This window comes from Paralichthys olivaceus, chromosome 3 (assembly GCF_024713975.1).
Source record: "Paralichthys olivaceus isolate ysfri-2021 chromosome 3, ASM2471397v2, whole genome shotgun sequence".
NCBI lineage: Eukaryota > Metazoa > Chordata > Actinopteri > Pleuronectiformes > Paralichthyidae > Paralichthys > Paralichthys olivaceus.
Genome location: NC_091095.1, coordinates 23,773,881 through 23,800,114, shown reverse-complemented (window position 1 = coordinate 23,800,114; position 26,234 = coordinate 23,773,881). Strand labels below are relative to the sequence as shown.

Here is a 26,234-nt window from a genome sequence, read left to right as displayed (position 1 = left end):
TTTTCAGTCAGTGTTAAGCTTCTGTCAATCAAATGTAGCATTTTGTGCACGAAGGTTTAACTTTGCTGTGGATCACAGGGCTTAATCCCTCCCTTTCCTGGTGTCCTTAAATTGCTGGACCCAGTTGTTTATTTCACTTTTCCCTCAATGCTGAAGCATTTGTGGTAACACAGTCTGATGTTATCGCACATCAAATACAAGGCAGTGTTATTTTTTTTCATTAGAACTCTTGAAAAAAAGATATTTTCACATTATCCATGAAGCTTTAGATTTTGTCAGATCAGGGGGCTTGTCGCCTTCAGACGCATCGGAGAATATACTGTGTGCGAGTACATGTGCATGCACCAGTGCAGCTAGTGCTTGCTCTTGGTTTGCATGAGCACTGGCTTGTGCTAAAGTAAAATTGCCAAAGGATGATTTGATATTCTGTTGTTATGGTTTAATCCCCCCCTGCTCACGTCTGTCTATTTTTATCATCTCCATTACGAGCGTCATGTGGCCAAAAATCTATACAGATGTTTTTTACACTTGCAGACCCTCGGGGATATTAGACAATATGCAGAGAACCATTCAACCATGATTACTGGTGGATTAGCGATAAGGCTCACTGCAGGCTGATCCTGTTATTTGCTAATAAAATGTCAAGCTCTCTCATTACACTTCTGAATGGATAACCACACCAGCCCACACGCATAACTGCTTATTTTCACAGGTTCACATGAAGAAAACAAACACGTTGCACATGTTTATTCGCAGTAAGTGACATCTACAGACCACTGTACTCTGCCATGCTGTCTGGAATAGAAACTAGTAATGGCTGGATGTGTCTATGGAGGATTAGGACAATCCCTGTTATTAAATGTCTTAAGATCTAGCTCTTAAATCGCTGTCCTCTCTAGGCACTGTATGGAACATAGGGTCATAATAAAAGGTAAATGCAGATTGTTTTTATCTGTGTAAATTGAGAAGAAGCAGATTAACACAGATAACGTGATGGCATTATTGATAAAAATAAATTACTCAAGATGCAAAATGTCTCATCTACTGTACCTTTTGAAGTACATTATGGATAAAGAGGCACTGGCAAGAAAGTGGACTCTTCCACATATTCACCAAACACAACGTAGTGTAACTCTCCAGACAGTCTGAGAATACCATCTGTTTATTGTCTAAACTTTCACTTATCCGTGAAAAGATAATTGCTGAGTTTTTAACTTAACTAGGTTCAGTTTGCTTGAGTTTAGCCCTAAAGTTAAATGAAGCCATTTCTGCTGAAACCTTTACAAAGGGTTTACCCCACATTTTGCAATTATATGCACCAGCAGCGTCTTAGGCCTTTATTTCTAAGCTGCTTGGTTCGGCCACTGACAGAAAATCCACATTGTATGAGGGCTTATTTGTTCTATATAACTTAATGCACTGCAGTTATGTTTGTGTAAATGGGTGAATGGCAAAAACTGTACTGTAAGGCTTTGAGTGGTCATCAAAACTAGAAAAGCACTGTACAGATACACACCATTTACATTATGATTTCACAATGAAGTCAGAAAATCACACCACATCATGTGTGTCAGGGTCCAATCCTTTGACCTCATATGGCATAAATGATCATTATTATAAAAGTGTTAGCATTGCTGATTGGGTAGGGTTAGGGTATGTGCAGGTACTGCATTGTCCCTTTAATGATTTTCATTTTTACTTAAAGTATTAATTTCAAAATGTGTTTCTATTTTTGGAGATTATTGGAGCATCCTTAAAATGCTGACTCGTCTCGTCTGAACTTGGACAATGTTCTACAACTAACCGGGAGGGTGCCATACAGCCCATTATAATTGTACTGCATGTTTATGGTGTAATAACTTTGATGTAAGTGGTCCTGGCAGAGAATACATTATTTAACATGATAGTCAAAATGAGCATGTTATATTAATGGCAATGCAGAAGTCCATTAAATAAAAGTCAGGCACAGACACACAAGCACACCTACATCACCATCTGTGCCAGTGCTGGAGTTTAAATAAAATACAAAGGTGCCAGTCCTTGACGCCAGCAACTGCACAGCATGCACATGCAGCTTTTATGGTCGAGACACATTTTTGTCTGATTCAATTAAACAATCGCTTGTTTTTATGGGGGGGACACTGGTTGACAAAGATATATATTTCACATCATGCAGTGTCAGCTTTTTAACTTTTTCTTTGTTTCACGGATAAAGTCTGTGGGGAAGATGAAGAGTTGCCTCAAGGCGTTCTTGAGATATAATGTTCATGAGGATGGCACGGACAGACAGTTCGAAAACGTAATGCCTGCAGCCACTTGCTGTCGCCAGCACATAGGCATGAAAACAGTATGTATGCAGTGTTGTTGGTGACAGTGTATAATGTATGATTTATGTAAGTTCAAGAGCCTAGTAACATTGTCATTGGAGATAAATTTGCCAGCCAACAATGCTCCATAACTGTGGGAAGCAGAAAGAGGACAAAAACAAAAAGAGGACTATTTTGAACTTAACTGAAAACTTAGATTCCATTTTCAATAAAGACAATGCAAATCTTTGAGGTGAGTGAAGTCCTGAAGGTGGTCTAGTAGTTAAAAGTGATAATAATCTCTTACATCATCAGATGCTGGTATGGAAACTTGGGGGCATGAGCAAAAGTCAGCAAAGATTATGTTTTATGTAAAAGATTTAAGATGATTTCCATGCAAAAAGATTTATATTCTATTCTATGATAAGAGTTTATTTGTCATTTTCCTACTAATTGCAACTTCATTCATCAATTCAACCCAATAGCTTTCTGTCATTGTAAATGGTCTACCTATATAAGCTTTAGGACAGGAGATACACGTGGGAAGATTTGTCATGCATAACCTCATGTTCTGATTTCATTGTGACTCCTCCGTGACGTCACTCATCATATGACATCATAACCAAATGATGGGTAAACATCATCTGAACATTAGAGTCTTTAGAGTATCTCTTTAGCCCTAATATCTGTGGACATATATCTAAATGGGATTTATTGACCAGGTTTTTGTTCATCTTGACCTTTGACTAAACACACACACACAGAGGAGTGAAAACAATACCCTGCTTGTGCAGCTATGCCAGTGTGCAGGATAATAAAAATAACGAATGATATTCTGGAGCTAAGTTGTGCATTGGATGGTTGACTGTGATAAAAGTGTGGTGGCAGCCTAGTGCTCTGATACAGGACACTAAAACAAAGCTTGGCTCATCATTCTTTTCAACCTTTGTCTCACTCATCATCTCTGGCTCGTGATCTCTGTCTCCTGAAAACATTGAAAGAAACAATTCATGATCTATGTTCCCGTCTCTTAGGCAACTCCCTCAAGGATCTCAAGATTCATCTGAAGGTGTTACATAAAAGACAAAATCTGACATATCAGAAACTTCTCTTTTGTTTATTTTACATTGATGAAATATCCTTAAAAATCCTTCAAATAAAACAATAAGGAGAAGATAAACTCACTTTCATATCTACAATAAGGCCATAACCTGTGATGAGGAGTCGCATATCATTTTGAACAGTGAAGCACCACTTAAAAGCTTTTCAGACACAAACTCTGGAAAATGTCAGCAAAGTCCAGACTTTCTCAAGTGATTGATGGTGCGGCGTGCAGGAGGCAGCACATGACATATAAATTCCACTGCAGCGATGTCTTGTTGTTCTTGAATCTCTCATCTTTCCAAGTTGACATCTTTGTCAGCGTCTGTCACCTTTCTTTTCATCATGAGATATTTGTATTCTTCTTGTTTTGCATAACATTATCAACACGCCCACTTGCTCATAGCTAATCCTGCGGAGGATCTCATGCTGTTTTCTCACATGGGCTTTCTCATAAATTATCCTGAGTTTTAACTTTGATGCTGGCAGGAAAAACTGACTCTGAGATTTGCCTTCTTATATACAACACCTATAGATAACTTCAGGAGATTATTCAGACTTCAGTGCATGTGTGAAAGCAGCTGTAATTTGTTGACTTGCATCTTGTTTGACAGCCTTGTACTTCCGTCTCTCTGGTTCTTTCAGATACAGGTTTGCTGCAGCCAGATGCAGTTTCTCTGCACGAGGAGGAAGGATTTCGGCCTAACCTTCATCTGCTCGGCCACATCTTCCTCTCACGGCCCATGAGCCACGCCTTCAATTGCATCCTCCTCTTCCAGTTGTAAGTTACCATGGCAATGATCTTGTTAATGTTGCAGCATTTGCCAGTCATACACTGACTGTAGGAAGTGAGAAGCAGAATGTGTTTCTGTCCCTAATCACTTCAATCCACCCACTCAGTTTCAATTGTCATCGTCGTCCTCTCAGCTCCAATCTCTCCAATTCCAGATGTGCGTTATTTTGCCTTTAAAAATGTAATTGTCTCCCAATAATATGTTATAATCTCTTCACCCAACATATTCAGTACATGTCTGCTGGAGAGAAAAAAACTCCCTCATTAACTGGAACAAACCTCCAGCAGAATCAGGCTCAATGCAGGCGGCCATCTGCAGCGACCAGTTGGGGTGAGCGGAGAAAAAAGGGGAAGAGAGGAGAGATGGGTGGAAAAGAGGGGAGAGAACAGAGAGAGAGATCAGGAACAGTTGTGTAACCATCATATTTCAACTCTGACAGACAAGTGTTATAATGCAAAGAATAAGAGTAATGTGTATTATGTAAGTTATGTATATGCTATATATATATATATATATATATATATATATATATCATATACTATGAGAGAGTCTTTCCAGCGTCAGTGTTGTGGAGCAGCACAGCTCCTCTCATCGAGGCAAGAGCAGCAGACTCGTGTAAAAACTGTCCTTGAGGTTCAAACTTTATATCACTGGCTGCTGCTGCACCGTCTCTAGATCCTGAGAGTTAAAGCTTGAGCCAAATAGCGATAAAATATGATCAGTCCTGCAGCATCTGCAGTCCACAGACTTTTTAAAGTGACCAACCTGTTTTCAGTCACTGTTTTCTGTCCTTAATTCAAATTGTGACAGCGGGTAAATGAAACTGCGCCTTGAAGTTCTGAATCAAAACTGTGGCTGGTTTATGTAGAGGTGCCCTCAGTGTATTTAAGGCTATGCTATGCAGCTGTTGCCGTCAGAAAAATGCTGTGCAGTGCTTTCTTAACTTATAAACACACTCTAGTTTAAAACACACACACACAAAACATACTGTCTGCTATAAAAGTAAAGGCATGATTTTCCTAATGGACGACTTGTTTCTTTTTCTTTGTATCTATTTCTCCCATGGCTCCAAACGTATGGTCTTTTTGCACCACTCAAAAAAAAGGAATTGTGTGGGAAAGTCATTTTAAAGGCTAAAGTCTTCACTTGTCTGCTGTGTTATGTGCTACAGTGATACACAGGCATAAACCAGTCTGGGATTGTATTGTTTGTGTGCAATGCTTGCAGAACAGAATGAATCGTGTGTCAATTTGTGTGTGTGTGTGGGGGGTTATTTTTATTTTTTATGTGTGTCCGTACAGGCACGGGGGGGGGGGGGGGGCTTCAGAGTTGCTTGTGGAAGGTCTTGTTATCAGTGTGCGAGCAGCTCTGTAACACCTGACTAATCAATAGTTCCCTCATTGTGCTCAAGGAGGCTTAGTGGTCGATCAATGCCAGGCCTCAACCACACACACACACGCACACACACACACATACACACACAACAAAACATGACCTGTATCTTTTAACCTTGGTGCCCCTTGGTCTTAAGGTACTGGCCTACATGGACGAGATGTTGTATAACACATATAATGCATATGGCCACATGCAAATGCACACTGTTTGCTTTAGCCACATTCTCTAGCAGACCAAGCATTTTCAGTAGTATAAAAACAAATATTTTGCTGAATAAATGTAGTTTAATAGTTAATACAATAATCGATCATATGCTCTCACTGAGGAATTTATTAGGAACACCACTAACATTGGGTCAGTTTCCAGCCTCGTCATTGATTCCACAAGATGTTGGAAACTTTTGGAAACTTTTCTCTGCTCCATGTTGACATGACACCATCACATTATTTCTGTAGATTAGTTAGCTGCCCCGTCATTATCCTGTTCTACCTGATTCACTTCTGATGAGCGTGGAGGCAACTGAAGTTCACTGAATACACTGTCATGTTCTTGAAACCAGTTTGAGACTACATTTGCTTTGTGTCATGGAGCATTATCAAGATCAAAGCAGCCATTAGAAGATGTAAAATGTGGACAATGGTGATGGACATGGTCAATATCAATATTCAAATAGACTGAGACAAGGCTCCAAAGTGTGTCAACAAAACATTCCCCACATCATTACACCACCAGCAGCCTGTGCTGTTGATAAATGGGTTGGATCATTGGTTTTGTTATTATATTATTATTAACCTCAGCAAAAATCTCGTTTCATCAGACCAGGCTACATTTTTTTCTCAGCCTTATACCATCTATACACACACACACACACACACGCAGAGAAGTGACACATCACAGGTAAACCCAAATAGATGAGTGGATAATAGCAGAAGGTAGCAGAGGAATAAAGGGGGAAAAAATCTTCCAAATAGAAATACCAAAGGATCATTGCATTTTTTTTTTTCATTGCTGATCATTATTTTTGATAGCAGCTCATAGTCTTTTTTTTGTTTTTACAAAATCTATATCTGCAGTAACCGAAAAGACTTTCCAGCTTCCTGATGGATGAACACAGTGATGCTATGTTGGGCTCTTCCTTTCATTTGTCACCCATCTGTGTGTTAATAATCCCTGTTTCACCTTTAATATTAAAACCTGAAAACCAATCTATCTCTTTGCAAACTCATCCAATGAAATATATGAAAACGATATAAAAACTGCTGTGTACAAGATAAGTCTAGTACAGGAGAGAAGAACTTTTTAAATAGATAATAGGTTTTCTATTTAAATTATCATAAAACAGCCCTTAATCCCTGATGGACGTCCCTTTAGATCTCAGGTTTGAATCATCATACTGCAGCTTCACAGCTTCTCTCATTTTTGCTTTGCATCTTTGGGAAGTTAAACATTCTGAAAAATATAAAATATGCCTTGGACTGCTGTAGACAAAGAGTCTAGCATGCATGAAACTTAACAACATTTTTGGGCTTCTCCTTTTTTAGGATTTGAAAGAGGGGAGATTTGAAAGTGTGGGTGGAACATAGCTCTCCAACACAACGCTTAGCTGTCAGGAGAAACTAATGGATTCCCACTCTCAACAATCAACTGTTGTAAGATTAGAGGCTTAAATTTACAAGGAACCTCACAGATGTTGAGTTTCAAAAACCTGTCTTGTCTTTCTCTTCAGATTGAAGCCTATTTAAAAAAAATCTATTCCAACGTTCAGCAACACCCAGCTCATTTGCGGAGGCGCAGTATTTTTTAAACGTGTGTTGGGGCTTGTTGTGAGTGCGTGATGCTTAAAGTACATATGACCAAAACATTTGCTTTAAGAATCCCCCAAAGGCAACTTTTGTTTTGAGCAAATATAAGACGGAAAAGTTGTGGAGGATCAAAGCACTTCCCTTGAAACAGGAAATTATTTTAAAATGAAATCTCACGGCTGTTAGTTGCCTCAAGTGCATTGAACAACGTAGGAGTGCGTATTCAACTTTTGACTTTATCTTAGAGGGGATTAACCAGAACAGTAGATGACTAATCACTGTTCAATATCTAACCACCTCTCTTGTCTCTGCTTTTGCCTCCCACTTTTTCTCTTCCTCTCTTTTCCTCTTTCTCTTCTCTTATTCTGTCTTTCGCCAGTATTTCGATTGGGATTAGTTATGTCTTGGCTGGCAGTGAGGCCTACGCTGCTCTTCTTAATGTCAGGTAAGTCCTCCGCTTACAAAAACAACCAGCCACATTTTGTTTGTGATTGATGTGATGCAGTTAGATCATTTCATTTCAGTGTCACTTTCAAGGTTCAGTTTGGACACTTTAGTGACTGAGTAACTGAGTAATCCTCAACACATCCTCACCCCAAGTGTGCAGGGGAACCTATGTAGAAACATGCAAATGTGAAAAGACCTGTTTGGAGTCAGTGTTGTATATGTACTCAGCTAAGTGCCAGGACTATACGGTATTTAGCCAAATGCATGGTAGACACATGTCTCACGCAAGCTGTGTGACTGCTCTTACCTGACCTGGGTACCACAATGAAAGGCAAGAGGTTGTGTGACGTGTACACATCCAGTGCAGCTTAGGTGTAATTAGTTGTAACAATAATAAATATTGTATTCCATTTCTGCTAATTATTATGTTTGGAACCAGGTAAGGACCCAAATGCAGATGCACACAAGGACTTTATAACAGTCTTTAATGAGACACACAAATCGTGGTACACGTATGCAGTTAAGTCAGATGAAGGAATTCAAAACACTTAAAGGTGAAGTCCACAACAAAACTTGAACAATAAGTCACGAGGAAAACACTGGAATTACACCAAGAAAATAACAAAAGTAAATTAAATAACAAGTCACAGGTGTAACTAACTAGGGCGGGGCCTTATTAAGACACAAAACAAAAGTAATTGAACAGTACAGTAACATTAACAAAAATGTTGAACTGAAGCAGAAAGTGACACTGATAAATCCCACAAAATCTTAAACCCTGGGCCTATAAGGATGGACGCTTCTTTCTCCTGTGAGCTAAAATGTTGCATGTTTCATGCAGTATGATTCTGTGAGCAGAGGGTTTCAAGTAATCTTTATATTTTCCCATGTACCACTCCTGGTTCTGTTATCGTTCAGTTTTGTATAATTGACTTAAATTCCTTTTAGAGTTAGCAGCTCCTAAAAGTGTTTGACTGAATGAGTGAGTCAGAGATTTCTTATATAAAAATTGGATACATTTTTTCACTGGGTAGAAAGAAATGTATTTGAATGAGTTTGCTAAGAGATTGTAGTGTCAATGCAGGTTTTCATAGCCAAGGTGGAAACACGGATTATTAAAAGTCAGTCAGTCATCATTTCTTCTTTCTCTCGTGAAAAGCAAAAAGTTGAAGAAACTTGTCAGTGTAGAATTGCTGAAGGCCACACGGGTTCACAATAAGACTCTTTTCTTATTACAGTATTTTTGAAAAATCTCTGCAACCCTGACATACAGCAGCTGCCCACTAGAGTGGGAGGCGCTGAAAGCATTGCATGAACTTGTAGCATTTCTTTTAATTAAAGCAAACACACACACACACAAAGCAGCGATGTTTCCCTGAGGCAAAAATATTCCATTATCACAGGATTTGTTTTATTTCTTTATTTTCTGCCTTAATGACTAATCCCAGTCTGAAGTTTTAATGAATAAGCCTTCTCATCTGTCACTCACTTTACCCCACAGTGTAACTGCCACTGTCAAGAGGGTAAACCATCTAATTGACTGGCATGAGTCAGTCTTTTAAAATTGTTAATTAACAAAATGTGTCTTAGAGGTTTTCAAGTTTTGCAGACAATTTTCATCATCTGAAATTAAATGTCTAAAGCAATCTGAAACGTTTAAAAGCCACACAATATTCTCACCACCAGAATATTCAATATCAATCATCAATCAAATTTTATTTGTATAGCCCATATTCACAAATCACAATTTGTCTCAGGGCTTTAACACCTCTCTGCCCTTAACCCTCAACAAGAGCAGGAAAAACTACCCAAAAACCTTTTAACAGGGAAAAAGTACAATAGATGCCACATGTAGTATTGATTAGAATAAATAGTTTGTAGCATAATAGAAGGTAAATAAATTGAGGAACTATTGTCAATAAGTCAGATAAGTAGAGTATCTGATTAGACATATTGTATTTCAAGCAGTCTTGTTGTAATATAATATATGGTAATCATAGTCTAGAGTTAATTAGATGAATATTTACTGCTAATGTTTCAAGTTTCATAAGGAAACATGTAAAACTGGTTTCAGACATGCACTGACCTTTGCAGAATCTCTGGACATTCTCCGGAAGGGCTGCATGAGAGATTGCAAATGTCCTAATGATAGACTCTGGGGCCTCATTTATAAAATGTAGGATTCTTAATAAAAGTTAACGGACATGTCTCATGAGCACAAATGACTCTGCTGGTTTAATGTTAATGATAAAGTTGATCTGTAGTCTGGCTTCAGTTCACCGCCTCTCGTCTGCATCGCCATTGTCCTGTTTGTTATTTTTTGGTATATTCAAAATGACTCATCTGCATTCCTGTGCTCTGGCTATTCAAATGAAGAACCTGAAAAGTTAGCCTAAATTGGTCTTTTTCGACTTTTGTCCAAAACTTCATCCTGGATTCCAGATCATGTAGCCTTCCCTTATTTCTGCAGTCAGTCTGAAGTGAGCTGCCTGCTCTTCCAGGTCTTGCTGACCTTTTAGGAGCAATTACTGGAGCTGGTCTATATCCTCCTTAGATCAGTCTGCACCCATTTGTTCCTGAATTACAGGGTGAACTCAAATATTTCTGTAGGCCCTGATGCCTATCCCTGTTAGTTCATCAGATCCCAGATGCTCACTGGCAGTCCCCCCTCCCAGCTCTGGCTCCAGGGATAGGCCCCCGTTTCTCTGTTGCTGTTGCGGCTCATATTTGGCCATTTTATCCGAGTGCTTGTGAATCACTTTGGATAGAGCTCAGAGTAGAGCCACTGCTCCATTGCATCAAACATCTGAGAAACTTGCCTCCTGGTGGACTTCGATTGGAGGAGACACCCTGGGTTGACCCAGAACTCATTGTTGGGATTACATATCCCATCTGTCCTTGAAATGCTTCAAAATCTCCTAAGAAGAGATGGAAATATTTGCTGGAACACTTTTAGTCTGCTGCCACACATAAATTGAAAAAAGGATGGAAATGGAAGGATATTGAGGCTTGCTGGCAGAATTGGTGTGCTGATCAAGTTGAATGTGAACCTCACTCAGATCAGATTTGAGCTGTAAATCTCCTCCTATTCTAGCTGCCCACTGACCTCCTTAATTGTTCTCTCAGATTTTGCAGTAAAGTAGATGTACATACTGTAAACCTTGTGTTTGGGACATATTCATTTGCATCATTCTTGTCAGTAAGACCCTCCAAAGTCAAACTAAATCCCAAAAATGTAAATAAAATATTCATAAACAAGACATATGACAATTTTTTCAGTAAATTAATGGTTCTAAAAGCCATGGTCCCCCTGGGTAATTTCTATGGCATCACTGACTTGCACCAAGAGTTACAGAAGGGTCAGGTTAAGTGCAACCAATCTTTCAAAAAGATATCACAACTCAAAATGTATGCTAATGATCCATACAAAAAACCCTGTATGCACAATGTCAGCCACTTCAGTTCATCTTGTCTTGCATGAAAAATAATGTAGAGTGGCCCTGATAAGCCAGGGCCAGGTAATAAAATGTTAAAAGTTTACATTTCCATCATGATGATGTATTTGGGTCAGGCCCCGTCTGCACAATCACTCTACACCGTTCAGTCACTACTGAAGCCAGACCATAGCTGTTTTTCACTTTATATCCTGCCTATATACAGTGTATACATTTAGACTTATCTTATAATGTTTCACAAAAAAGTGTTTAATGACCACTCTATGCACTATACATGCTGGTATGTGGTGTTTATTTGTTACTGTTACTCCCTGCTGGTATTGGAGAGTGCAGAGTTATTGATTAAAAAATTAATAAGACCGTAACACGCCTGCATTTCTTTTATTAAAAATATAATTCTAACCTGATGATGCCCCTTGATATTCAAATTGAAAGTGGGTTTCACGAACAAGTTGAACCTTTTTACTTTTTTAACCTGTTATGTGATGATAATTATTGTTATCCCCCTAATAAACACAAAAATCCTGACTGACACTGACAGACTGACTGTCTGTGTTGGGCAGTAACTCTTTACAGGAATGTGATTACATTTGTAGTGACAATTTTGTATTGATATGTAACTAATCCAAACAATAATCTGTCACTTAGATGGTTTTGTGGTGTCTCTACTTTGTGTTACCAGGAAGTAGTTCAGCTGGGTTAATATCAGACTGCGTTTGGGCCGAAACATGCATTTGCTGGAAGGGGACAGTTATTCCACTCCTCGTAACAGAAAAGTGGTTTTGTCAGCAGTTTGTGTTCCTTTTGCTAACATGCTCATTGTATCCACTATTAAATTAGCATTCAAGAATTTCAGTGTCAGAGAGTGTGCAAACCTCACAGCTTTACTGCATGCAGCACCAATAAGTCATGTATATGTAATTAAAAATAGGGTAACACTTTAGTTTAGGGAACACAATGTTAGCCACTAAGACATGAGTAATAAGTGTATGTGTTAATGATCAATAAGATCAGCATTAAGCATCTCTACATATGTATTAGGTATTTATTTAACAATTTCTTATTCTTACTGAATAGGTCATTTATTCTTGACAAACCCTGAATAAGCAGCTAGTTAGTCTTGAGGTTAAGTTGCTGATATATAGTATGGATCAAAGTAGACTCCTAATACATTGTGGCAGTATGTTGCTACTCTGTCTCAATGGTAGTATATTAAGACAGTGTATAAGGAGTCTATAGCCTCTTTATTTTGACCCATACTAAATACTAATAACTTATGATCATGGCCAACTAGTGGCCTTCTAAGGATTTACCAAGAATAAACCAGTTGTTAAGCAAAAATAAGAATGTGTTCAATTAAGACCTAATACATGTATGCAGATGCTTAATAAAAACCTTACTGAGCACTAATAGATATCCTTATTAGTTATGTATTAATGACTAATATTGTGTTCCCTAAACTAAAGTGTTACCTAAAATAGATAACAGTATTTTTAGATGAGGGTAATATAAGGTTATATCAAGCCAAAAAATTGAAATGCCATCCTTCTGTTTAATCTGAAGTGTGTTATCGTTATTGGTGTTTTCGCCTAACTTGTATGGTATTTTTAAGTAAATGAAGTGCGCACACATACACACTTCTGTTTCCCCCTCCCGAGCCTATAATTGCCTTTATCAGTTAACAGGACTAATTTACTTTGTCATGGCCCAGTAAATACTTAGATAATATTATTCACGCTCTGCGGTTCGGTAGGACCGCTTCACTGGCATGCCTGGGCGCCTCATCATCGGCCCGTCAGAGCTAGGGGAGCTGCTGCGTTACGTTGTGGGAATAGGAGTCCAGGGTTACTGGAGTGGAAAAACCTTGGGCAAGCCTCTTTTGGATAAACCACTGTATTCCCTCCTCCCCAGGGGCAGCGATCGATAGGTTACTGCACAAAAAATCTTTTCTCAGTCCCACACTTATAAAATAGTGGGTGTCTTGGAAACAAACCCCACTGAGCGCTGCAAGGTTTAATGCATTACTGAGGATTCAGTCTCAACCAAGGGACCAGATGATGGTGTCTTAATTTTGGGTTTTAGGTATTAAAAGTGCTCATTTTCTATAAAACCTGGAACATGAGAAGATTAAAACACTATCTTTACCCATTAACCATGAGTAAAATGGTAAATGGTCTGTATTTATATTGCACGTTTCTAGTCTTGATGACCATTCAAAGCGTTTTACAGACCATTCACCCATTCACATACACATTCAGCCAGTGCACCTAATTATTATTCTATCATCTTACAATAAGATAATTTTCGTTTGTAAGATATATTGTAATAATATGCCCAGTAAAAAAAAAAGAACTTCAAGTGCACTTTTAAAGCAAAGTAGAATTTGCCCAGTAAATCTTTTCCCTGCAGTAAAGCTGCATGGATTGTAAGAAATGTTTATATTCATTGTAGAAGAGGACACACTTGTACAAGGACAAGTCAAAAAATATGGGGCTTCATCTGTTCAACCAGGTGCTGCAAACAGAAACTTGACTCTAGGACGATAAGGTGGGAACACAAAGTCTGAGACTTTAGCTTTGTTACTGTTGCATCTGCAGGATCGACAGAACAAAGGTAGAGTTTAATCTCGCCCTTCTGCAAATATCTGGTTTGTCGCGCACCAGAATCACAGCCACCACAATATGGACACAGGAATGATAAGGAGCTAGAGTTGGGCAATTAACTGAAAATGTATCGAAACTGACATTTCTAACCTCTAACCCACCTAATTTTAGTCATGTCAGTTAAATAGGTTAATAGTGTCCCCCAAAGTGTGTATTCACAAACTGTTGGGTTTCCACGACCTTCCTGGCCATATCACCCTGCTGCATGTTGTCCCTCCTCACTGCCCCGCTGACCTGCGCTTACTTTACATGTTAGCACTAACCACCAACACTAATCAGAAGTTATAAGACGCTTAGGCCGGTGGGAAGGGTTGGGATGTATCGGTGGCATACTTTCAAAATCTAGCCTGCTCTTGCTAGCTTCTCCAGTCTTACCAACTCTTAGCTTTAATGTATAAGGAGCGTAATGGCTTTAATGGCTGGCTGAGGTTGAGCTGACTTACTAATTCATTCAGTTTCAAAACATCTCTACTACAAGATCACATCATTTCATCTAAGCTGATCGCATATCTTTTATGTTGCATCTTAAACTGCGGAGATAAAGGTGACTTTAGGCATCCGAAAAATCAAATGGAGTGAAAAACATACAGTATTTGTCTAATGAACTTGGTGATAATTGGAAATAGAATATTACTGAATCAACATGCTTCCTCTTCCTTCTGACTGTGAATCTCAGTTTGTCTTCACCTGTGAGTGTGTGAACAGTCTTGCATTGCCTTCCACGCAAACATATTGTGTTTTCAGGCCTTTCAGTGAACACACCAAATGTTGTCCCGGTTAATGGGAGGCAGGTGTTTTTGCGGATGTGGGGGCTCACACTTGGCACCCACAGGTGTTCCTTGCTTTATTTTTCTCATTTCTCAAAGATGTATGCGGACTGCCTGTGTGTATTTGTTGCAGTCACATCATAATCATTGTTTGTTTGTTGGAGTCTTTGTGTCATCCTGTACATTTGGAAAGGTCTCAGCCGTGTTCCTCTGGTGATGTGTTTGTGGATCACGACAGAGCAGAGTGTTCATTCACGTGTGTGACTTGTCTGTGTGTTTCCTCCACAGTCACATATATGTGATTCCGGCCTTCACCTGGATCTTGACTCTTGCTATACTACTGGGACACACAGTCATCCAGCCAATCACATCCGTGCTGACCCTGCTGAAAGGAATCCTGCTCATTGTCACGGTAAATATCATTTGACTTTATCGTTATCATTTTATTTTTTTTCTATATTTGCCTGTGTAATTATTCTGCATCCACAATAATGAATCAAAGAGTTTTCAGAGCAGCATCTGTTGTTTTTATCTTGAAGAAAACTTGATGATGTAGAAATGTCAGTGACAGTTATGATCAGTATTAAATGGATTACTCACTGTATAAAAGGGACAGAGCTGCATCCGGTCTTCTACAACTGACAATCATATTGACTTAATTCAGTATGGATGAATTATGACAGGAGTATCGATGGCCTTGTTTACACTAATGTGTTTTAAAAACAATATCTCCGTCCAGACGAGAACACAAAAACGACTGCAAATGCTCTAACAAGCCTGCCGGGCCAGTAGGTGGCGATTAAGTCTAAATCAACCATCCTTCAAATTCCAAAAGAGGAATTCTAGTTCTACTGGGCAAGGCAGGTACCCATGAGTGTCGGTGATGTGGTGGGGTAACAATAGATTTAGTTGCAAACTTGTAACTAGACCCATCAGTGCTAATCAAGCAAAGAGAAACCAGTAGCCTATATAGCCGCCATTGTTGTTTCTGCTGCATGCTCATTACATAAATTACAAAAGTAAGCTATGACATCATTGTCTCCCAAACACTCAATTTTACATGTACAGAAACCAAAGTTTTTGAAAATCTGTACTTCAGAAAGTCTATTTTTTTTGCGGAATATCAGCATCGCCAGGATGTGGGTGTTACACTTTACTTTCAAACATGTCATGATTTTAATCAGATTTCATTTATAAATGGTACTGATGAAACATGTGTCCAACAGATGAAAAAAAAAGATAAGATATTGGTCTCATCTTCACTTTATAACGTCCATATTGAAGAATGAGGAAGGGTCTACTTTCTGTGTTTGCTGGTTAACGGCTGCTAGCTGCTTAGCTGCTGATACTGATGCTGGTTTGGAACAGTTGCGCAATTTCATATAACTGCCAGGGTATTTGTTGTATGTGTATTGTCAATTTAATTGAATTGTCACTTGCCTTCAATTTCGTCACAATGTGTGTCCTTGACCACCATGAGCTGGTCTGACTGATCAGATTACAATCCATCCATGTGTCTTGGGTGCACCTGCACTTTCATGTGGTTATGTACTGTTTGCAAACACATTTTAAAGTAGAGGTATCAAGTGTTTAATGCTATATTTGCGATATACAGTTTAATTTTTTTTTGTCAAATTTTATATCGGTGTTAAATAGTGAAGTGACTGATCATTGGTATAATGATGCATTTCACCATTATAAATTTAAACTTTACATACAGCATGTTGATGTGACTGTAGCTGTGTATGGTGGCCCATTTTAATCAAACGTGCACAAATCCCATATTCAGTTAATCCCTTAAAAGTTGGAGCAAATACAGATATATGGCCATGCAGCCTTTCATAATTAAAGAGGAGTATATCAGCATTCTATTCCTGAACTAACACCCTCATTATAACAGCTATTACATCTATTAGGTAGAGGGTGTGTTGCTTTCCATCCTGGTTAAGATTAATGGAATGTGTCCAGAGATACTATAAATGAATTAAGCAACCGTCCGATTAAAGGGAATTAAATATACATGTGTTATCATCTGCTTCAATACAAAACACAAAGACAAAGCAGCCAAGGGAGGAGAGGTGGTGATTCTGTAGGAAGAAAAACAAAAGGAGAGAAAGAGACATGCAGCAGAGATTAAACTTCTTATTGGAGTTTCTAGACTTGTGAGAAAACAATAACATTCTCAATGTCATATTTTTTTCTTATTTAATTTGCTTTTGTATCAGCTTTGTCCACTACTCTGACACAGTGTGGAAAGTGAGATTAAACCTTTTCTTTTTTTTTTTTTTATAAATGATTTTTTTATAACTGATGCAACACAGCAGTAAATAACAAGTGGAGATTTGTAATTTGATTCTTACCTGTGCACATGCATGTCATGGATCTCTTTCACATACAATGGACAATGGTATTCAAGAGCATTCAGTAGTATTGGGGTTGCTGCTGTTTGAAAGAGTGGGTTGTCCCCTGATTGGACGGTCGATGGTTTGATTCCTCATGTTGAAGACGTGATTGTGCATTGAATGTGATATGTCAGGGACAAAAAGTGCCTTATATACAAGTATACATGTGCTCTATGAATGTGGTAGTGTAAAGAAGTTTGGGTGGTTGAGACTAGAAAAGTGCTGCATAAATGATTTGCATATTCAAACACTCCTGAGATTAAATGGCTTGAACTGCTAATGAGTAACGATAGCAGGCTGTTACTATAGCACTTTACATGGCAACTCTGGAGAATGTTTTAATGAGTCCATGTGAGAAATTTGCAGGAGATCCTCAGGAGGATTCATCGGTAGCGAGTTAGTGTATTGATGAAGTATCTAACATGCGACAGACACATCTCAGGATGAAAAGGATGTGCTATACACTTGAAGGTTGTTTAGTGTTTAGGATTTAGGTGAAATGTATCTTTTGTACAAATAGTTATTTTATTTACTCTAGAATGGGCCTGAAATACTTTATATTTACATCAGGAGCTGGTCCTCTCTATTGAGGCTGCTATATATTTTACAGTAACCAAACTACACAAACTAAACACCTCAGCTGAAGGTTTCCACAGGTTCTCTTTCATGTTTGGAAGGGGAGGCTGAGGTGAGGGGTATTCAGCTGCAACATGACGCTTCACCACTAGATGTCACTAAAATCTACAAACTGAACCTTTATGAGACAGTCACGAAGGATTTCAAAAGAGCTCTTGGTTATAAAGGCCAACACTGGTGTCGATGTACTGTAAACAACTACACGCGATCTCCACAGTGGAGTTTGAACTTTACTTCTTGCCTCTCCCTGCTGCATCACCCCTCACCGGAACGCTCCGGAGATTTCTGTTTTGTTGTGAACGCATCTAATCGGAGAAACTCCTGCTGCATTGTTCGCGTGTTAAATTCTGCTCCACAAAATGTTCGCAGTCAAAGCTCTAAACTATTGGACAGCTGCTCATTTAGTTTTTCAGGCTTTGTGCTTGAGGATATTCAATCTGAAATAAAACACTAGTTAAGACATTGAAGTGATAAGTCTCAGCTTTATCCTGAGAAGGTTGACGTCAATATAGAGACAAATTGTGTGGGGATTAGTTATCATGGATTGCAGCTATACCCGCGGACTCATGGTTAATTCACGGGTTGGGTGTGTATGGTCGTAAAAAACATTTCTGATTAATAGCGGATTGGTTTGGGTGGGTGAAATGCACATCATACATCATTAATGTGTACAATATTATTACGTTCTCTAAAATGTGAACGACAAAGAAAGAGAAGCTTGTGCACTCATTCAACGTGGCCAGCCCTCACCAAAATGACACAACAGTGTTGCACGGTGCGCATTCTCCTTAAAGGGAGTGGAGATACAGCCCTAACCACACATACTGCCTGAAGTTCAAGTAATTGGACATGTACACATGTGACCATCGGAGCAGGAACTGAACCCAAATGCACAACTCAGACAACGACTCACAGTTAAATAAAAGTTTTAATTAGAGGATTCTCATCAGTTTTATGGGTTATGGTTTCAGGAAGTTTCTGCATTGCTGTAGATGAGGCCCTGTGGACTCCGACCTAGTGATCGAGAGGTGAGAGGCTGGAAATGGGAAGCTGGTCTCTGATTGGGTGTAAGCACAGATGAATGAACCTACAGGCATACGATGATCAGGCAAACTAAATATATACAGGGTAGAAGCAAGCTGGCAAAGTACAGAGTTATCAGCAGAACTGGAGCCAGTACTGATCTGAATCTGGCGACGAGTGGATGGAAGACCAGGGTTTTTATGCTGTATCATGAAGTCTTCTATTGATCACTCACAAAGGAACATGTGCATCTTGATGGTATTTTCCATCATCATGTAAATGATTTTCTGTTATTTATTTGCTATTTTCTAGACTCAATGTACACACTTGCCTTTTAAGAACTGTTGAGTTTTACACTATCTTCGATACCTTTGGTTTCTTTTTCCTGAGCCTCATTATCATCGTCTTGACTTTCATGGTTATATAATTCCCATATTGATCAAGAACATGAACCTAAATGGCAACTCTTGCATGAACTAAAACTGAAACGACACACATTTTATCACCAACTGTCCAATTACTTTTGAAGCTGTAGCCTTTCAAAGAGCTGCATCTTTATATATTGTTGTAAAGCTATTTGAATTAAAGCCGATACTTTACATTCTAATGTCCATTATTGTAAATTGAATATGCTGAAGCACAGAGCATGATGGGGGGAACAAATAGTGTTATTGTCCATTACCTTCATTCTGGACACACAATATGATTTATTGTGTCCTATGTTCTCCCCCTTTCTGTTTGGTTACAAAAACGAAATAAGTGTTTCAAGAGTCTTTCACCTTCACGCTTTATAGACTCTTCAACTTTGTCTTTATTCACTCGGTGAAAGTGGATATCCTTAGGCAGTTTTTGATGGATTTTATGTCCCCCGTGACTGCTGTGTATCTGCATGAGGTCATGCTGGCAAAATGGATGGGAGTGGTGGCACACATTTTTCGCCTCATGCAGAAGTTGTGGTGCTTATTGAGCTCCCACTGTGTGTGTGTGTGTGGTGGTTTTGGGCTCTTCCAGGTCAGTTCTTGCCGACATCAGGGAGTGTGAGCCACTCAACAGGAGCTCATGAAGTATTTAGGCTTGTACATTCAACACCATCACGTCCCACGAGGGTACACAACCTCCAAGAGTTGTACAAGAGAGCTGCTACACTCACTGCTGGCATGTGGAAGATATAGACTGTGTTATATTTTGGCCCAAGACTTTGTAATATGTTATATATGTTGTAATGTTATTTTACAAATCAAGTAAAGGAAATTCATATTTTAATATTTTATTGATATTTATCTTTATATAATGCTCTCATGTCATTCTTGTATGTACATTGAGAGCGTCATGCTGTGGATTTGACCTTTCCTCTCTTTGCTGTGAAACTGCATTAAGAAGAGAACACTTCCCGACCAATATGAATACTTCAGTGTTCATTCAGCTCCAGTAACAAGTATTTTGAACCATCTGCACATAGTGGTGATGACATATTTCAACAGATAACTCTTTTTTCCAGTCTGGTTTTTGTGTTTAGTAGTCCTTCTTTTACTTTCGCCAAGGAGGTTATGTTTTTACCCCTGTCGATTTGAGTGCTCACCACAGAGGTGAGACATGCTAGTTCTCTTAGTACATTGTGAGGGGTCTTAGCCGCGGCGTCATCCAGTTGTTGTCCGTGATGACACAATCACACATTGTTGTGCCTGATGTCCATTGATCCTTTGGGAAATTAACAGACAGCCTATGTCTTCCAGGTTGGGCTATTACTGGGCTGATTTTGTGTAGCCTGGCAATCATAATACAGTTTCAACTGCATTCAACGTCAGAATTGCACATGTGTGGTCATTGCTCAGTCAGTGTGGGTGTTTCAGGACAGGATGTGTTACTTAGTTACAATGCAACAGCCCAGTGCTTGTTCAATAAAGTGTGTGATGTTCGGTCAGAATTTTAAATTCAGCACACTTTAAGAAAGTAAAATATGGTTTAAAAATATAGAATGTAAATTTATTTTCCCTACATTCCATGAAGATAGCCTTATATCCAGAAAACTGTATAAATTCTATATACACGTTGTATAAATCTCTTCTCTTTAACTACGATCTTCGTTAGACACCTTGTAGCACCATATTGTGTAATAACAACACATTATGTAATGGTTGTGAAATCTGATTCACTTTCACTTCATTATGTCATAATACCCGCATTATGTAATAATCTGACTCATTTTGTAATAAACTGCATGAACACAATATGTAATAAATGTCTCTGCATTTTGTAATAAATTATTACATAATGCAGTAGTTATCACAAAATGAATGGCTGTCCCTTTTTTTTTTTTTTGTTGTTACAGAAATGTGATAATGGTGCATCCTATGTAATAACCAACCAAAATGGATCACTTCATTCAGTTTCTTATAACACTGTAACAATTATTTTATGCATTCTAGCATGAATCATAATGACTCAAATTAATTAAAAAACATACTATTTGTTCAGTAGATTAGTATTTCATTGGTTAATAAGTGTCACTGTAGTCACACACAGACAGACACACACACACTCACTCCATTAAGCCATTATGCAATGAGGCTTTTGAAAATTGAGTGCAGAAAATGGTTGCACAAAAACCCCCAATATGGAACAGTACATAATTTCATGTTCTTTATTCTTTGAATTTCCAATATAAAACTGCTTGTCAACAATATGGATGAACATTTTTGAACAACAGTTTTTTATTTTATTACTTCAAACAAGCTATGATTGAATATGCCTGGTAACTACTATTCCAATGAACACATATGGTTGTAACCACTTGAGTGAAAACACTATTTTCCTGTCAGTAATCCTGCTTTGAAGATTAATAACATTTTATTCACATCCCTTACAACATGATGCCTTCCATAGTGACTTTTGCAAACTGCAACCAAAAGGTGTTCTATACAAACAGATGATGTTGCAGGTAGACTTACTCTATATAAGTAGGATTGGTCTCTTTCCTCCCCCATCCATAGCAGTTGAGTTGGTTCAGGGGACTCACTGAACTCCCTAGTGTATTTATAGTTTATATATAGTAGGCTAGTTACTCGATGTAGTTTCCTACCATAGCCTTCATACCAGTACATTTGCAAGCACCATGTAAGACAAGATAAGATGAGCAAAAAAATGTTTTATGGTGAAATATATTAATTACCTTTTCTTTTCTTGTTTTCCAAATGTCAAAGCCAGTAGAGGAGAGGACCAGTTCGGTTGGTTATTACATAATGCACCACATTATTATTATTATTATTTAATAATTTATTACAAAATGTGGAGAAATGAATTACATGTTGTGTTCATGCTGTTTATTACAAAATGTGTCTGATTATTACATAATGCAGGTGTTATTACTATATGAAGTGAAAATGTATTACATTTATGAGTTTTATTACATAATGTGTTGTTATTACATAATGTGGTGTTACACACATCATCAGAGCACATCCAGCTATTCCAGGGAGGGTTATTTTTCAAGAGAAATTAAAATTAAGTCAGCCAATGCAGGGAAATATCTGTGTTTAATGTGCTGTAGTTCTAATGCCTTTCACTTTAACATTCCTAGTGAGGCATAGGAAAGCCTGTAGTACCTCTTTATAATCAAACACATGATAACCCTCGCTGATATTGAATTATTAAACACCTGAATGTGTTATTTGCCATTTGTTATTTATCTGTGTCTGAAAATGCTGCTATATGTGTGAGTCTCTCCATCTTTACAAAACCTGAGTTCCTAACTTATTAAAAAAAAATTCCAGTCACTGGATGAAGTGCTTACGCAGCTTTCCGCAGTTTTGCCTCTCTTTGACTTCGCCATTTTTGTTGCTGAAGACAGTCACAATTCTTTCATTACAAAGTCTCCCTGAGGACAGTGCTCTCCGTTTCCCCGAGTGCCCTCTAACTTTGTTCCTCTGCAGTTTATAAACCACGTCAGTTTAGCTCAATCATTGACATACTGGCAGATGAGCTGGTGCTGCAGGGATTAGTACCGGAAGAGATCAGTGTCAGTGTTATTAAGTCATATCCCACCGGCAGAGTAGGAGCCAGCCTTGGCTTTACTACTGTAACACCAGACAGTAGTTAAGTAGTTTGTGGTCTTTTAGAAGGAACAACAGAGTTTTCCACATAAGAACAGCACAAAACTAAACAATAAGAAAAAAACTTCCATACTTAAAAAAATACATATTCACTATTTTTATATATATATATATATAATATAAATAAAAAATGTCTTTGAATAGGGCAACTACACTTTAGTGTTAGTGTTAGTTTAATATTTGGGGAACTGCAGCAACTTTGAAATATAAACTGAGGGAGTTTTTCCTCTCCACAGTCGCCTGTGCTTGCTCATTGTGGGAACTGTTGGGTTTCTCTATGTTAATATTGTTTTAAGGTCTTGACCTTTAAATGTAAAGTGCCTTGAGATAATGTAAATTATGAATTGGCGCTATATAAATAAAATTGAATTGAATTGAATTGAATTAATTTTGGCCCTCAGAATCCAGGTGAAATACTGTAGAAACTATAGAGATTGGCCTTAAATTGCATTACTTGTGGCCCTTGGAAAAAAAGCGGCGACGAGTTTTGTTTATTATGAGTAGTTTAGTTGTACCATTAAATAAATTGAATTTCCTAATTGATTTAAATGAGATGCTTTTGTTATTTCAGAGATGTTAAACCGTGGCAGATTTCACCAATTTTTAAAGAAAAATACAATACAAACACTACATCTCTGTTGTGCAGATGCTTTTAGTGTGTTTAGCTGAATTCTTGTGTTTGTCCCATTAGGTAATACGTTTAATGCATTGGTTTTATGTATTAAAAATAATGTTGGACTAAACTCTACACTTTTCAAGAAAACCCCTTTGTCGTGTTTAAGCCTCAAATCATTCAAATAAATAATAATTCCAAGCAATAATTGTCTCCACGCTACTTAAAATGTGATAGGATTTATATTAACAATACTTATAGAGAAAAACTTTAAAACTTGATGTCTCAAATTGGCTCAGAATGCAGAAAGAACATTAGAATTCCAACATCATGCATTACAGTGGATATAAAAAGGTCTCCACACCCCTGTTAAAATAGATGGTTGTTGTGATGTATGCCTCTTGGAAGCCTCAAGGACCAGTCGTCTTCTTGTCTTTTCATCAATTTCGGAGAAAGTTCCAGTTCTTGGTAATGTCACATCCGTGCCATATTTTCTCCACTTGTTGATGAGCGTCTTCACTGTGTTCCATAGTATATCTAATGCCTTGGAAATTACGTTGTACCCTTCTCCTGATACCTTTCAGCAATGCCATGCTCTTTTCAGACCATGGCATGCAACTAAGTTAATGTCAGCAAAATCCAACCAGAACAAGTCAACTTTATCCGGGGTTTATCCCAGTCTCTTTAATTGATGCAGGTTTGTACTGACAGCTATTTAATATGAGTATGAATGTGACACAGCCATAACCCCAATTATAAGATGGTGTGGAAACTAATGCAACTACATTATCTTAGGTCATAGGTCACAGTAAAGGTGGAAAAAGTTCTGGCATAATTTATCTTGGTCTAATTTTTAACACACGACAACCTGGCATTTTAACAAGGGTGTGAAGACTTTTTATATCCACTGTATATACTGTTTTCTCGTATTTAGAAAGAAGGAGAAAATAGCCCAAAAAAATGAAATACGACATGTTACAATGTGAAAACCGAACTCGTTCACTACCCAAACTAAACCGTGAAACAGAGTTTTTGTTTTTTTGAATTCTTTGAGACATATACATAAGGTTTAGGGTTCAAAACTTCACTGATGTACTTGTTTGGTTCTGACTTTCTGAGATATTTTGACTTCAATGCTCAATTATTGAGTCTCTTCTGAGCATAAGAGACTCAATAGATTTTTTACATTCGTAAATAAGTGTTTTTCTCACTTGAAGTACTTGGACTGATTTTTTTGTTACTTAATTATTGATTTAATTGGTTCCTTATTTATTCAGCTTTGGGAGAGTTATTTATACATCTCATTTAATTTCTCATGAATTTAATTACTTGTCTTATCTTGTCATTGCCCTCTATCAGTGCCCCGCTCCGGCAATTGGATTTTATTGATGTGAAACTTAGATGCTCTGTAATATGTATGATGTAATATGCACCATGGACTTATCCTGTAATTCACAACCTGTCTCGGGTGTATGTCTTCAACATTGTGTGAGACAGACAAACAACAGCAGCTCTGCTGAGTCACATCAGCCAGTCATAGCATAATAGCACAACAGGGAGTACATTTAAATATGAGCATTTGTACCTGGATAATATTAGAATACAGCAGTTGACACTGAATATGACATAGTGCAAGTTGTGCCTGATTTTCATCATTCGCTGCTCAAATGTGATAAACTTACAATGTACACTGATGCCAGTGCTTCGTCCTGAAGTGCCACAGTGGGGATGAATGAATAGATGCTGGGGCTTTAGGGGCTCAGACACCCCCCCACCCACTTCACACGCCAACATCAGATCAATGACTTCATCCCCCCAGGGCAGGAGGCAGCCAGTGGAACCTTTATGACTCCCTGAAGGATCTGCTGTCCTTGACGAACAATAGAGAAATTGGACAGATTGATTTTAGATTGCATTGATAGCACACACACACAGTAAAACACGATAAAAGCTGTCCTACAGAGGTCTTGGATATGGTGTTGTCTTTTCTGAAGCCTAGAGTTTTAAAACAAGGTAAAGCATCAAAACACCCAAACAATAAGCAGTTGCTAATTTGTATTGCTTTGGGGTGGTTGTTTTTTCATCTACGTCCTGTAGATGGAGACATTTACACAGAAACTCACTTGTGTCCGCATACACACAATTATACAAACAGACACGTACGCAGTGTGAAAGAAATGTGTCCTCGAGCTAAGTCCCAAACGGGGTAGGTGCAAAGATTTAGAGCCTCAGTTGTGGAGCAGGGCACCGAGAGCCATTCCCTCCACTCTGCATCAATATGAGAGAGAGCCGGTCAGGCAAGGCCGACTGCACCAGAATAAAACACACCATCGTCAAGCACCAGCCATTTATGGCCCAGCAAATGTGATTTTTCTCTTTATGGCTGAAATATTAATGTTTCTATCTTGGTATACTTTGAAGGAAAACAGCAGTTTCCAGGCCCCTGAGCTGCCAAGATAGAGGGGGGTAGAAAAAAAGGGGGGAAGGGTTTTAATAAGTGATGTCATGGCAAATAAAAGGGTGGGTAAAGTATGACCTTCAGACAGTGACCACTGTAAATATCAAGGCCAATATTGCAGACATAAAATGTTTTTAAAAGATTATTTTATTGCCATTTTTTGCTATTTTTACTGGGAAAGCACCCACTGATCCACCTGTATTTATGACCTGCATCATATGGCAATAAAACTATTCATTATATAAAAGCAAAAGAAGAGCTGG

The 26,234-nt window shown here is 38.3% G+C and overlaps 1 protein-coding gene across 1 annotated transcript in view; it reads left to right on the top strand.

Annotated features, from left to right (window-relative positions):
- The window catches only part of LOC109625363 (uncharacterized), a 103,125-nt gene that overhangs the window by 24,047 nt on the left and 52,844 nt on the right, over positions 1 to 26,234 (top strand). Inside the window, exons 6-8 of the mRNA XM_069522553.1 lie at positions 4,053 to 4,188; positions 7,778 to 7,843; positions 15,019 to 15,142. Coding sequence (XP_069378654.1) covers positions 4,053 to 4,188; positions 7,778 to 7,843; positions 15,019 to 15,142 — 326 coding nt within the window. The remainder of the gene's footprint in view (positions 1 to 4,052; positions 4,189 to 7,777; positions 7,844 to 15,018; positions 15,143 to 26,234) is intronic.